Source organism: Tetrao urogallus (genome assembly GCF_951394365.1).
Source record: "Tetrao urogallus genome assembly, chromosome: 1".
Lineage (NCBI taxonomy): Eukaryota > Metazoa > Chordata > Aves > Galliformes > Phasianidae > Tetrao > Tetrao urogallus.
Genome location: NC_136813.1, coordinates 160,690,774 through 160,706,189, shown reverse-complemented (window position 1 = coordinate 160,706,189; position 15,416 = coordinate 160,690,774). Strand labels below are relative to the sequence as shown.

At 41.9% G+C, this 15,416-nt stretch overlaps 1 protein-coding gene across 2 annotated transcripts in view; it reads left to right on the top strand.

Moving 5' to 3' along the window:
- The window catches only part of SRGAP1 (SLIT-ROBO Rho GTPase activating protein 1), a gene marked incomplete at both ends in the record, with an annotated part of 136,215 nt that overhangs the window by 56,984 nt on the left and 63,815 nt on the right, over positions 1-15,416 (top strand). For both annotated transcript variants that reach the window (XM_079549702.1, XM_079549701.1), the window contains 2 exons: positions 10,012-10,207; positions 12,771-12,933. In XM_079549702.1, coding sequence (XP_079405828.1) covers positions 10,012-10,207; positions 12,771-12,933 — 359 coding nt within the window. The remainder of the gene's footprint in view (positions 1-10,011; positions 10,208-12,770; positions 12,934-15,416) is intronic.

Below are 15,416 nucleotides of genomic sequence, written 5' to 3'. Positions count from 1 at the left end.
AGGGCAAGAGTGAGACTGTCTAACAGAAGTGCTTGCCTGCATTTTAGTGAGAAGTTGATGATGGTGATCCCAAGGTATGTAAAAACTGCATACAAGCAGCATTTGATTTTGTGTTGTACCATCAATTTTAAGACTACCAGCTACTGCCCCTTTTGTTCTTCCTTTCTTGCCATTTGTGGCTCTTGCCTGACCAGTGTATCGCTTACCTCGGAGGTGCCCTTCAGATGTCAGCAGCACCCAGCACAGTGCCAAGAGCCTCCATGGCCGTTTAGTCAATGATAAGGCTGTGGGCTTGGAAACACCTGCAGAGGTGGGATGCCAAGCCTGGAAATTTAAATGAAATGAGACTAGTTTGGAAACTTGTTAATTTCTTGACTTCTTTTCACTCCTGAGGTCATTTTACCTTGGCAGAGGATCAGTAATAGGTTGTTATATTTGTTGTTTCATTATGCAGGTAGTTAGCTCTGTGAACAGTATCATGTGCACTGTGAAACTTCTTAATTATGTTCTCAAGATCGTTTTGGCTTTAAAAGTAAGTGGCAAAACGCAACCAAGGAGAAATTCTTACAGTAGTTTTAAAAAAGTAAATCCTATGCGTTCTTCATTAAAGTAGTCAGAGAGTGATTTGATAAGCTGAGAATCCACAAAAGCAAGGAGGTCTTTTTTTGAAAGATCCAGGTGAGCTGAAATACATGCATAGAGATACGTGGTACGCATACAGAAAGGTAAAAGCCGCCAGCAGTTTGTCTGTAAAGAGCAGGGGAATTGATTGCCATCCAGAAAATATTTGTCTTGTAGTTTGTGAACCATACACAATGATTTAAGAGCAGTAAGATCTGTACAGAATGGTATTTTTGTTCAGAAGTGTTTTCTGCCAATCCCTGAAGCAGAATCATTCACCTGTAAGGATGAGTTTTATCTCCAAGTCCCAGTCCCGTCGAATTGATGTTGATGTGCCAAGATGATGTTCTGGTGACTGTTATGAATTGTTAGTTGCTGTGGATAGAGTTTCCCATTGTCTGTGACAGGTTTAATGTAGGAATCAGTTTGGTTAATTTCTGCAAAATTCAGATCAGACTTCCCAAAAAGTTCCAGTCTGCTCCTGCCAAGCCTGGTGGGGAACTTGGTATTCATTCTTCAATGTAAACTTCTGCTGGGAACTAAACTTTGCTGTAACTACCCACTTTTGGTATTGTTTTGAAATAGAGAGGCTGACCTGTAGTGGCAATGACGTAAGTAGTCTGAGCTGCACCTTCCTTCTTTTTCCTTGGTCTGACAGTATCTTTGGAGAACAGCTGAGAAAATCTTTCATTTCTCCCCATGGCTTATTTGTTCTGTCTGCAGGGGCAGTACTGAAGCACGATGACCTGGAAGGTTTGTGTAGCCAGGATGTAAGGGGGGAAAAAGGTACTGCCTCCTTTGACAGCAGTATGAATGTTAGTGAGTCTGAGCTTCAGCCTTGAGTTCAAGCAGTGAGTTAGGTAGTAATCCCAGCATGCGTAAAGTTAGTGGCAAATCTCTACTGATTTCAGGGAGATAAAAATGTATTTTAAAAGTCTCGATCTTATGCTGACATTAATTTTCTGGGAGATATGAATTTCACCATCGGTCAATGCTAAAACTGCTTTAAGGTCTAGGAATAGAGGGGTTCTTTTGTCTGCTTTATGAAGTGGTAAAGCTGAAATAACATTTCTCCAGGTGCTAGTTAAAATGTAGAATTTACAATCTAATTTACAATATAAACACTGAAGAAGCATGTAAGAAGGATATAGCATAATGTGTATGATGAATGAATTCTCTTTGAATAGATAAAAAACACTCTGTATTCTGTAAGGAGAGAATTTTCTGTACAGAAGGAAGGATACATTTCATCTGCTATGATTAGAGCAATCACAGCAGCCTACAATAAATAAATTAAATAGTATATCTATAGAAATCTGTGGCCAGGAAGAGGTATGGTGGTGGGGTTTTTTCTCTTATAGAGTGCTCTTGTCAACCCAGCATTCCAGACATTACTGCAAAGAATTATTCAAAGGAGAGTCATGAATGATTTTTCTGTTCCACTGACAGATACCTCATTGGTAAGAAAAGAAAGATTTGGGCGTATTGAGTGTGTTTTTTAATATTCTTCTGTGCCTAGAGTTTAGATCTGCAGGGAAAGGCTGATAGTATCTGTAACAAACATTAGAAAACCTGAACAGTGGAAACCCTTTGGAAGGATCAAAATGAGCTGCCACACAGACCTTGACAGTTTAGATGCCCTAAATGGGTTTTTGGACACCTACTGCATGATATTCTGTCTGCTTGGCAGACAGAGATGCCCACAGACTCCTTGTCTGTCCCTCACTCACTTTTTTTTTCTTTCTTTTATGAGGCTGTAGGCCTTTGTCATGAATGCCCTGGTTGGGGCAATGTCTGGTTTGTACAGTTCTTCTGAAATGTGTTTTGTGGCTTGCTTGATGTGGGTTCTTCCCTCTCTTTTTGTGTGCCCAGGGTTTGCAGAGCTGATGGATTTGTCTGGAGGCGGAGGGCACCCACTGCCTGCATCACCGTGCACCCTGAGAGAGGCTGCTGCAGGGCCCTGCTGCAAATCTTCCAGGCCCAGGCGGTGTCCTGTGCTTTGGTGTTTTTTCTGATCGGCAGTGTTCTGGGATGAGCTGGGCTTTTACTGTTGAGCAAAAGAAAGTCCCCTCTCCTCTGAGTGGAGTCACAGGTTTTCCTTAGTCCCAGCTCTGGCAAAACAAGGATGGGAAAGTTGACCTATGCTGTCCTCAGGTGTAGGTAGGATGCATGGCCGATGTCTTGCCATGATGCATGGGAGCAGACAGTGCAGAAGCAGCAGCACTTGAGAGGTGATGCAGGCAGCCTGCCTGCCCAAACCCACGGCCACTTGGCAGCAGCACCATGGCAGAAGCATGCCCAGCCAAGTTGTGAGCTGGCAAACCGCCCTCCATTCAGGCTTGGACTGCAGGCAGCCAAGTGACCAACAGCTGTGGCTGTGAAAAGCAGGAGGGCGTTATTCCAAGAACAACATGATGAAAATCTTCTTCAGCTATGTCTGGAGGTTTTTGCGGCTCTTCCAGAGACGTGTCTGAAGGTAACTGGAAGGTGGAAGGTGCAAGGTGCCTGGATATAGCCATCCCTTTTCAACCCCATCCACTGGGATTCCCCAGTCCTGGCTGAGAGCATGTTGCTGCTCCATCTGTGGCTGTAGTAAGCAGGACTAGGGCAGTATTTGCTTGAACACATTGCTTGAAATTTTCAGCTACAGCAAGGAGAGAATCTGTTATTTCTCTGCTCTTTGTTTCTACTGTGATGGCCAAACGGAGCTGTAAGCACTTGTCTGCATGATGGAAATGTTTTCTAGAGCAGCATTTCTGCTAATGAACAGTCAATGACTGATCTTTAAGGCTGAGGTGCTCAAATGAGTTAGTTGTACAGATGTCAACTGGGCCTTCAGATCCCTGACCCTTCGTGCAGCCCCCCAGATGCCAGTCACGGTTCTCACTCCCATTCCAGCTCCATAGGCTCCTAAAGCCTGGAAACATGTGTGCTAGGAAGCAACCTCAGCTGCATCCCCAAAATCCCCAAGCAAACAAAAAACCTGAAATGGATTTTTCTGGGAAATGACACGCGGCCAAATAATAAATTTATAATTGGGGTTTGCGTTGGAGAGGTTTCATTTTAAGTGCAAGCATGCATAAGGCAAATGCTGAATGTCCTAAGTGAAATCAGCTAGGGAGTAGAAGAAAGTCCCCAAAAATTCTGCCTTCAGAAGTTCCAGGTTGTCACCATCTATGCAGCCACATTTCTTATATGCGTGTAGAAGACAGGGAAGTGATTATCACTCATTTGTTGGAGAAGGTTAATGTTGTGGAATAGACTTTTGATCTCTTTAAAGGCATTTCTGCAGCAACCTAAGAGAGCCTGACTCCAGCACCTCTCATCAGCTGTCAGACAGTTGGGATTTCCTGGCTTTGAAAGTGCTTCTGGTCCTAGAAAATGGAGCTGGAACAGAGCATGAGCCAAGCTCCCTGCTGACCGCACTGCTTCTCCCATGATTTATCATAGAAACACTTTGACAGCTTTCTAGTTACGGCTCTGAGAAATAAAAGCTTGTCCAGCACTAGTACTTTTAGGCTTCTTATCTTCTGGACAAGTATCAGCAGCTGGGCCAGAAGAGTCACCATAGGGCTCATACCTCTTACAATGTTTATCTTCTTGTCTGCTGAGAGGCAGGATAACATCCCAGGCAGGCTTGGGAGTGCTGATCGTAGGGGTGACTTAATCCTAACTGTGCACGGAGGAGTTTCCTTGGGCCTTTTGATGGTTGCTGCTGCTCTTTCTCTGCTGACACTGTACCTGACCAGCTGGAGCTAAGTACTTTCCTGAGAATATCTAAACATGGGAAAAACTGGCTCTGTAAACCAAGTTATCTGTGCTTTCACAGGGATAAGGAATGTCTGCACTGATGCAGCTGTTGGCCAGCTGTGTTCTGCTAAACCAAAGCTCTACTCATCTCAATGGAGAAGCCAAAGGCAGATCCTCGCAAAGACAGAAAATGATAATGAACTGGGGAGGTTGATCCCTTGAAGAAGGAAATAAACTTTTTACACAGGTAGATAGTGATAAGACAAAGGGGAATGGTTTTAAACTGAAGGAGGAGGGATTTAAATTAGTTGTCAGAGAAGTTTTTCACAGAGAGAGCTGTGAGGTGCTGGCACAGACAGCCCAGAGAGGTTGTGGATGCCCCACAATTCTGTGATTCTGTGATTCTGTGATCCCTGGAGGTGTTCAAAGTCAGGTTCGGTGGGGCCCTGGGCAGTCTGATCTACTACCTGATGTAGTGGCTGGCAAGCAGGGGGTTGGAGTTTTATGACCCTTGAGGTCCCTTCCAACACAAGCCTGTGATTCTTTGTAGTGTCCCAGCTTCAACTAACAAATTTAGACATGAGCCGGTCTTTTATGAAGTAACCAAGGCATAGTGAGAATCATGTAAGATTGTGTCTGTAAGGAGGAACTACAAAATGAATAAGGCACCAGTATCTCCTTAATTACAAACACGTGCCAGTCATTAGATAATATCTAGAATGAATTTAAGTTCTGAATCTTTTCCTATGAAATATGGTCTGGACTGCATAAACGTAAGAATGAGAAATGTGTGTGTCAGTAGCTCACTGGTGTAAAAAAATGGATGAGTTGTAGTGGATTGGAAAGAGAAAGTCTAAAACACTATCAAAAAGCACTCTAGTGCTTTTGATGAGACACTCAGTGTTTTAAAGCTAATATAAAATGTAATTTTTTTGTCAGGGGGATACTTGAAAAAGGTGGGTAGGGGATACAGCTTTCTTTGAAGTTACCAAGTGGCTGCAAACCTGCACACAAACATGCCTTGTGAGAACATATTTGTACTCTTCAATAATTTTGATAAGCTTCTTGCTTTTATCACCATTAGCAGGATGGGCTCTTTGCGTCATTATCCAGTGATACTGCTGGATGGATGTATCTGTATTTTGTAATCACACAACTTCAGTGTGCCAAGGCAGCAAGTGGGAGGCTTGCAGACCCAAGGAGCAAACCAGGGTCCAGTTCATGCAGCATTTTACGGGGTTTTGAGCAAACAGCAAGAACCATGCCAGTGCTGTTCCACAAGCACAGAAGTTATTTCCATCTAGGTAGAGTTAGAAGGGAGTTGAGGATGGCAGGCTGCAGCAGCTTATAGGGAGTTCTAGTGAAAAGCAGCCATATAACAGTGCTGTGAAAGGTTCATTAGAGTCATTTGGGTTGAGAGTTTGGTAGTGAGGATTTGCAGTGGTCTGGAAGGTCTCTGAGAGTGGTGTGGCTGGAGCCTGCCTGACGATGTGGGCAGTGCAGCGTCACCTGCGAGGAACATGGATGTTCCAGTGGGTTGTGAGGCAGTTGGGTAGTCCTCATAGGAAGTGCTAAAATAACACTGTTTTGTTTCAGAATTCATATTAAATTTAGAGTCAGAGAATGCTGTGTATCTATGAGATGTCCAGCTTCTTGCCTTCTGAGGTCAGGAGAGGGATATCCACAGCTTTCCAGGATGCTTGATGGAGCATGGTGGTGGGGTGTTCATGGAGGTAAAAGCAATGAGTTGTGTTCCCTGCTGGTGTGTGGCCAGCATGATCCCTGTGTGTCGCATCATCGTGTTTCACTGCAGGTGCCTTCAGATGGGTCACTGGCTGCATCTTACTGTGGTGCTGTGTAAGTCATTGTAATGCTGCACTGTGTACAAGAGGCAACTTTGATGAGTGTATTTCTGATTATGATTTGGAAGTTGTCAGTAGTTCAGTTTCATCTACTCCTTACATCTCTCAAAACAGTTCTAATCTTGTCTGCTTTTGTTTTCTGTAGTGCACTGCTTTAATGTCTTGTCAGAAGAAAATATGCTAAAGGTTAAAGCAGTATCTTAAAGGCTACGACAAACACAATCATTTTTTTCTTAAAGCTTTAATTCTAGGAAACATTATTGAGTGGAGCATAAATTTGAAATGAGTTTTAATATGAAAATCTTCAGAACAAAGGTTTACTCAGAGGTTATTGATTTAATTACAGTTGCATTAACCATTTCCAGGTTTTGGTCATGTGTTCAAGTCAAGTGGGTTTTTTCCACTTGATGGGAGTTCAGGCTGTTGAAGCTGCATTGTAAATGGATGGGAGTCCCTTTGGTTGGCCAGAAAAGCAGTGGTTACGACTGAAAATTGCTGTGCAGAGAAGGTGAAGGTGTTAATTTGTCCACAGTTAGAACGTGTGCATTCCTGGCACAGAACGCTTTGACAATCATTTCACATCAGCTACTCCACAGAGCAGAGCAGGACAATGTCCTTGTCCCTTACAGCTGGTGTCAGTTCGACTTTCAATTTAAATTGCCTGCAATACTGAGCAGGGACAGGCAGTCTTCTGTTGCCTGCTGCACCTGTCTGTGCCTCTAAAGAGGTTGGGCTTACTGGTTTTTACTTGGCACTATCTCAGCCTGTTGGATAGTTATTTCTTTGAATATAGTGCAACAGTATTCCACACAGCTCTTTGCAGCTCTAGGGAAGTCACACATGTGGGTTTGTTAAGGACAATAGCGTTGCCTTGGTAAATTTTTCCGTAACAGGAGGAGATGGACAGACTGTGCTCCTTAGTGGTACTATGCCAGTTACTCAGGATTTTGTGATGTGCAGCCACTCAGGCTGGCTGGCTGTTGTGCCAGTGTTTGTTAGGTTTTCTTTCCTTTTTTTTTTTTTTTAATCCACAGTTGTCTCTTATCAGAAAGTGAAAATCACAACATTTGCTGATCCGATTTCTTATTCATTGCCATCTCCCCAGTCTAGCAGCGTGGCATCACACACATTATTACTAAAAGTAGAATTCAAAGGAGCAGGAGCAGAAGGACATGAAGGGCTAGAAGGAGAATTGCTGTGCCACAGTCTCTTCTGAACAGATCTTGGTCTGCTGGCTCAAACAGAACGTGCATCTCCCCTTTCTCTCCTTGCTGCAGATGAGAGTCATAGCTATGGGACTGACAATCTTCTTCCTTGCTGAGATCCAGCCAGCCAGGAGTTGTGAGACATCCTTTGTGAAGCTGCTGTCCCTCATCACTAGCTTTCTGCCTTGCATAGAGCTTGGAGCCCAGCCACCATCAGCATACAGTGGTCATGCTTCAATTTTGACTTTGAACATACAAGCTTGAAGGAGGCCACTGTCAAGTAGTTTTCTCATATGGAATCTGTCATCCCATGTTCATTGTTTCTTGCATCTCTGTTCATGTATTCCTTTTTCTACACTCTTTCTTCTTCTTGTTGCTATGGTAAAAGCTTGCCTAAAAAGGAAGAATTACAACAGCAAGATCCACTGACCTACAAAATAATGAGAAGGTAGCTGCTCCATACAGAGCTCTGGTTTTGAAGTCACTAGTGAAAAATCTCTGATGGAAATGGGACATGACCAGGGTACAGGGATAATGTACATGGATTTGGACTGATGCAAAACTCCTGCCTCTGATCAGTGAATCTGTACAACCAATTTCCTTTAAGAAGGAATTTTCTGTGATGATAACATTCACAAAGTAGTGGGCATTCAAGAAAAAAAAGCTTTTTTTAAAATTATTTCTGTTAATAACCTTCCAGCTTCAGTGTGCTTTTCTCCTCTGCGTACATGAATGTCATTGATAGGGTGTTGTATTACAGTGGCTCAGCTTTGCTGGAGGCATGGTCCTTTCCTGATGAGCTGATTTTAAATGAAATGAAAACCAAAACATGAATTCTTTGATTCACCTACCAGAGTATAAAAATGGATGGTCTCATTAATGATTAACACAGCAGATGGTAGCTCAAAGGAGGTTTGGAAGAAAGTGCTGCAGTATCTGTCTCCTCCAATAAATATATTGACTTAACAGCTTTCAGTGCTCATCCTACCTTATTTCAGTATACACATTTGAATCCCTGCAGACTTGATCTCTGCTGTTAGACCTGCTTTAAAATGAGTGAAGATGCATTAGTTCCTAGTTGCCTCAGATAAGCTTTTGCAGTTTTATTGTTGCTTACTGGTTTGCTGTTCCCTGTGATGCTAGTGGTGGTTTTCAGAAAGATTTTTCTACTTCAGTCCAATGAGGCATCTAAGATTTCTGATGTCTTTTCACCCACAGCGTGGTTAAATCAGTAGAACATGAGGAGGCAGCCTAAGGACGTGAGGAAACAGCCTCAGATTGATTCAGGGTAAATTTAAGCTGGATGTTAGAAAGAATTTCTATGTGAAGGGCTGCTTACGCATTGGAAAAAGCTGCCCAGGAAAGTGGTAGAGTCACCATCCCTGGAGGTATTCAAGAGATGTGCAGATGTAGCACTAAGGGTTGTGGTTTGGTGATGGAATTCAGTAGTGTTAGGTGATGGTTGGATTTGATGATCTTAATGGTCTTTTCCAACCTCAGTGATTGTGTGACGAAATAAACATCCACAACTTCATGAGCATCACTTCTGACATATTGTTTTATTATCAACATGTAATGCTAAACTGTATGTATATAAATAATGGCTGCAAAGTGTTTACTCCGCAGTGTTGGATTCCAGTGCATATGGGCAAATTCTAAGCCTCTAATGAACCAGCCTTTCAAAAGAGGTAGAAGGATTTTTTTAGACTGCGATTTTCCAGAATGTGGTTATCAACTTAGCACTGAAGAAATAGAAGTGTTTAAAAAAAAAAAAAAAATACCTAAATAAAAACTCATAGTAACTGTACATATGGCAAACAATACAGAATACGGTGGTAAGAAATCTGGAGGCTTTTCCCTGTTACTCCAGATACTCTATAAACATACATTCTCTTCTAAACGGACTAATTTTGTTTTATATTAATAAATGTACCACAATGCCTGAAACTTCTTACACTCAAACTTTTTATTTTCAAATAGCTGTTTCTAAATAGGACTGCACTTCTTGCTCTAAGCTCACTGTAGCATATTGGTGAATAATACACCAGTTCTCCCTCCAGTGTAGATGGGCAGCTGTGGAAGGTCATCTGTGCACAGTTATGGTGGATAATGCCTCCAGAATTTATTGCAGAGTTATTTCCATGCTGTGTTTTGTGATATGAGCTGGCACGGTCCACCTGGCAGTAAGCTGATTGCAGCCCAAAGGGTGCACGCTTAGCCTGACATTTCTGGGGATAGCAGGAGCTGCTGCTCAAACAGTTGAACACCACCCCCCCACAAGCAGATAGCTCTGAGCCAGATGTCTTCCTAATGCCAGAGGCTGGGAGAGGAAATGGGAGGCAGATCTGCTCATAGCAGCCCAGCAGACTGACAGTGGGTGGGAGGACACTGTGATACGTGTGTCATGGCAGAAATGAGAGCTACCTTGGCTGCACCCCACAAGACCTGACATTCAGGTCCAGCTGATGTAGCTGCAGAGGCTGAAGTTGTCCGGAGTGATTGTAATTTTGATTCGTAATGCTCAGTTCTCATTTACTTTCACTGACTTGAGTGGCATGTGCTTCTTTTATTAGAGATCCGAGCTCAACTCATAGAACAGCAGAAATGCCTGGAGCAGCAGACTGAAATGAGAGTGCAGCTTCTTCAGGATCTGCAGGACTTCTTCCGCAAGAAGTCGGAAATAGAGATGGAGTATTCCCGAAACCTGGAAAAATTGGCAGAGAGGTTCATGGCAAAAACAAGAAGTACGAAAGACCATCAGCAGTACAAGTAAGATATTTCTTCCTTCTCATCTCCATGTTAGCCTCTGGGGGGTTATTGGAGAGCTACCCCACTCCTTGCCTCTGCTGGTTTTGAGTACTGTTTGGTAGGAGCCAGGTCAAAGGCATATTAAAAATTCTCATCCCTGCTTAGCAGCATAGCAGTTCTCATTTCAGCTGAAGGTAGCTGGTCACCTGAATACTGTTGTGTTGATTTGGACCACTGCAGTTATTCATGTAAATTTCATAGAACATTTTTCAGTTTCTTAAAAGGTATATTGCAGAAATATTCCTCACTTACCACATTGAATGTAAACCATCCAAAATGCAGTTATATCTGGAAGAGAAGCAGAGCCTCAAAAGTGCTTGAAAGTTGTGTGCTGATCTGTTGCAGTGTGATTGACAGATTTTAAAAGTGTCTAAATAGGTCAATCAATATTATAAAAGCAACAACAGCAACAACAACAAAAAAAAAGGCCACAAATATTGGCAAAAAGGCATTGAGAGAGAAAGCTATTTTGATTTGCTGTTGCATGTGAACTTCTAGTGCCTCTTTGCCACTCTTATTCCTGGACTAGGATGTGACTGTTACGTCTTGCTTCCAATTTAATATATCCCTTTGATGGCATAGTAACTTGGGACAAAACAGAAGTATTTGTCAAAAAGAGTTTACAGTGTATTTTAGAAAGTGTTTCAAATGTGTTATTTGCTAGCATGGTGTCATCTGTTTATTTTCCTGAGTTGAGCTGATTAATGAATGCATCTGCCTGGCTCTTTTTTGCTTAGGGATACAACCCAAAATTTTGTGTTTGGATTTTTTTCCACTATCCAGCTAGTACTGTGCTGTAGACACAGACTTTTTTGTCTGGTGACAAAAATCTTCTCCAAACGCATTGAACACAGAAGAGATGAATCTCAATATAGCACACGATTCAAAGAACAGTGCTGTGTATTTCTAAAAGTTCTGTTAAGTGACTCAGTAGCTCTACGAAGTAACGAAGCTATGCATGTCACTGCTTCAGAGGGAGCCCAGGCTGTTACACAGCTTGTGTCAAGATCCTTCTGCTTTGTGCATACAGATACATCTTTTCATTCTTAAACATGTCTAAATCCAGAATAGCCTGTGTGCATGGGTATCATGACTAAAGTCCTGTCTTCTACTTCACTGTGCAACTGTCTGGTTGTTTTGAGAAGTGATCGTAGCAAAAGCAGGTGGTCTCCTTGCTGTTCCCACCATTCCCTCCCAGAACAGGCTGGAAGGTGGAAGTACCTTCCTATGGGAAGTTGGGATCCTGTGGGATTACCTTTAGGACACGCAGAAGCAGTGCAGACCAAGTAATGTCAGCATGGCCCTTCAGGGATGCTTAGCTGGCTGACCTAAGTGAGAAGACCCTGAATCTTGATGCTGTGAGTACCTATGTTAAGATGTACCTCTCAGACAAAATGGAGAAGTTTCCTGAACATGCTTCTGATTCACAACTGAATGATTAAGAAAAGGCTTTTGTCTGTTAGTCATTCATTGTTGCTTTCATTCTGGGGGTAAAAGCTAAAGCTGGACAATCAGATGAGGAATTAAAGACACATTGTTAACAGTGGCAATAGTTAATTATTAGAATAATTTACCAAGAGCTGAAGGAGTTTCTCCCTCAATTTATTGCCACCCCTGACTATGTTATCTCCATGTGCCTGATCCTTTATTACTATATGAGAATCCCTACACAAGAAAAAAGAAAGAGCAGCGATCTTCTAGGCCACATGGATGAAAGCAAACTTAAAGCTTAAGTAAAATGATAAGGCAAATTTCACAAATAGGTTTTTATCGTCTGTGAGACAGTTGTTGAATTATGTACATTTCTATTTGTGTTTAAGAAATGAGAAGCTGTTTGTGATTTCACCATCTGCAACACTAATCACTTGGGCCTATAGAACAAAATCTGTAAAGGAAGTTCAGAACTGGATCATTGGGGAAAATGTCTGTACTTCTCTTGGCCTTGTAGTTGTAGTCTTTGACTGGCAGAAGCAGTGCGTTCATAAATGCTGTGGATTTATGAATGCTGATCACAGAATATATATGTATATATATAAGCTTGTGACATTTCCTTGTTTTTGCTTATGATTCCATACAAATCCGTTACTGTGAAATAGCTACAATTTTCTCATGAAGGATTTGGAATGCACCTACAGTCCTTACTTATTTCTAATGTAAAAAAAATAATTGATGTTATTCTCAGCAGCAGCCTTTATTAATTTTGCATATTTACATGTACACAGTCTGTAAGCAGCTGGAGCTTTGTGGCAGGGTTTTTAAACTGTTGGCTGTCTTGCAGTGTTCTAAATTCTTGCACTTTTTTGGTATTTTTGTATCCATGCCTCATGGGATTTGTGAAATTTGTCTTAAAAGAATCATCTGAAGCTTGCCTGGTCTGAGTTACTCCAAGAATGGATAGGCTGAGTTTTCAAAAGTAGTCACTTGTTATGTACAAGTTATGAGTGTAAATGTCAGGGGGGTGATTGTGATAATTAAGCAACTTTTCCATCTCTGTACATAATACATATGTATCTCTCCTCCTTAGGAAAGATCAGAACCTCTTATCACCAGTGAATTGCTGGTATTTACTCCTGAACCAAGTGAGAAGAGAAAGCAAAGACCATGCAACGTTGAGCGATATCTACCTAAACAACGTCATCATGCGCTTCATGCAGATAAGCGAAGACTCCACCAGAATGTTCAAGAAGGTAAAGCCTGTTCTGCATTGGGGCCCCTCACATGCATGAGGAAGGCAAACGTGTCTCAATCAATAGCACCTGAAGAGAAGGTTCAGCATATGTAGCATAAAGTCTGGTGTAGCACACATAAATCCTTCATGACAGTTCTCATGGAGCAAGTCCTTAGCGCTGAAATGCTTGGAAACCTGCTATATAAGCTGCTGACCTTAAGAACTGAATTGCAGATATCTAAGAGGCAAGGAAAAAAGCCTGTTCTTCTTTCAGAAACACGTTTGTCTACCCATGCAGAAAGGAAATAGTTTTCACTTAGGATTCCCAAAATAGCCATGCTGAATTAATGAATTATTTGTAAAAACTGTATTTTATTATAAGCCTGTCATCAGAGAAACTGTGATTCAAGCCAAATTGAGGGTGTGCCTTGCAGCTCTGCATTGGCATAAATATTTAGTGTATACAGTGACTCTCCTGAAGGACTTTCTTTTTTTTTCCCCAATGTCAGGTATGAACATGTATTTCTGATAACATAACTACTTCTGTTAGGTCATTAAGCATTACATCTGTGTGTTTGTCATTGTACATGGCCTTTGCATGTTTCTCATAGCCATAGAGTGTATGAGAGCTGCTCCAAAAGTAGTGCCTCTTATTTTACTAAGTTGGCCTGTGGCGTAAAAGGCAGATGGTTGTGGTACAGCAATGGGGGTTGAACCTTCCCACCAAAATCCCATTACATGTTGTTGCCATGCGACAGATGGTAGTAGAAGGGCAGTCTTGGCAAAATGGCATCTGACATGGAAGTGTACACAAAGCAAAGGGCTTTCTACATTTCTTTCATGTGGAAAAAATGGCACCTGCTGACATTCAACAAAGCTTGCTGAACATTTCTGGAGACCAAACAGTGGATATGAACACAGGGATGTGGTGGGTGGTGCGTTCCAGCAGTGGCATCAGTCACAGTGGATCACCTCTTCTGGTGCAGCTTTTTACAAATGTGCAGACTCTTGTTCATCGCTGGTGAAAATGCACAGCTAATAGTGGTGACTATGTCAAAAAACAGTGTTTTGCAGCTGAGAATCTGCTTTATCAAGTAGTGTAGTGTTCTTTGTATCTGCTGTAGTTTCCATGGAAATAAATAAGAGACATTACTTCTGGAGTGACCTATATGTATATCTCTCTTTGGGTAAGCACTCTAAGGTGTCTTAGCTTGAGATCTATGTAATGTGTTTGCAGTCATTGTTACTAGGTTCTGAAATAAAAATAGAATATAAATGCATATCCATCAGCCACAGTTGTGATGTTTGTAGGCAAAGGTCATATTCAGTACAAGAAAGAGTTCCAATAATTTTACAGAATATAAAGTATGTGACTAAACAATAGTATGTCTAGCAGGGAGTAATCATCATAGAATCATAGAGTGGCTTGGGTTGGAAGAGACGTCCAGGATGATAAAACTCCAACCCCCCCCGCCACATGCAGGGCCGCCAGCCTCCACATTTAATACTAGACCAGGCTGCCCAGGGCCCCATCCAACCTGGCCTTGAACACCTCCAGGGACGGGGCATCCACAACCTCTCTGGGCAGCCTGTGCCAGCACCTCACCACTCTCAGAGTAAAGAACATCCCCCTGACGTCCAACCTAATCTTCCCTCCTTCAGCTTAAAACCATTTCCCCTTGTCCTGCTATTATCTACCGATTCAAAGGCTTGAGACAGGTTAACAGGTAATAGGTTAATACATTCAAAACAGGAGACTCTTTTCACATATACCCTACTGTAATCTAGACAGATAACAATAGAGTGGGAAGAATGATTTAGAGAATGCATAGGTTGTAGTTGATCTAAAAGATCTAAAAACATGACTCAATTTTATTGGTGTGAATTAAAACATGTAACAGTAATAGGATCAAAATTTCTAGTTCTTCAATCTCTAATGGTTTGTTAACTTGTGTCTGTGTAAAGCTGTAGTTCACAAACCAGTAAGTTTACTAATAAATCATTGTGGAAGTTGAAAAGATGATGGAAAAGTGATGTGGAAATGTTCCAGTACAATCTGTGTGCAGGTGTCTCAGACTTGCTTGAAACAGTAGAAACTTTTCAGTAATGAGTTTGGAATGAATGGCTTTTCAGTCGCTTGTGTTGCTCAGAAATATGTTTTGTTATATGTGTGTTACTAGGTTAGCCCATAGTTGAGGGTCTTTAGCACTAGAAATCTTGCTTTTGCTTTCCTACTCTCCAGATGTGTTGAACACGTAACACTTCAGATCTTCTCATTGTAGCATAGCTTCTTGGAGCTTTTCTTTCATTTTTATTCATAATATGAATCTTCTGCAGGGGAAAGAAAAACTGAATACGCATACCCTTCACATTAGTGGAGCCCATATCCTAACTAACCCTATCCTACCTTTCAGCAGGATTTTCTAGTTAAAACACAGAGTGATACTGTTGCATCAAAAAGCTATTAGATATTTTGGAGCACAGGCACGGCGAGCTCCCCAA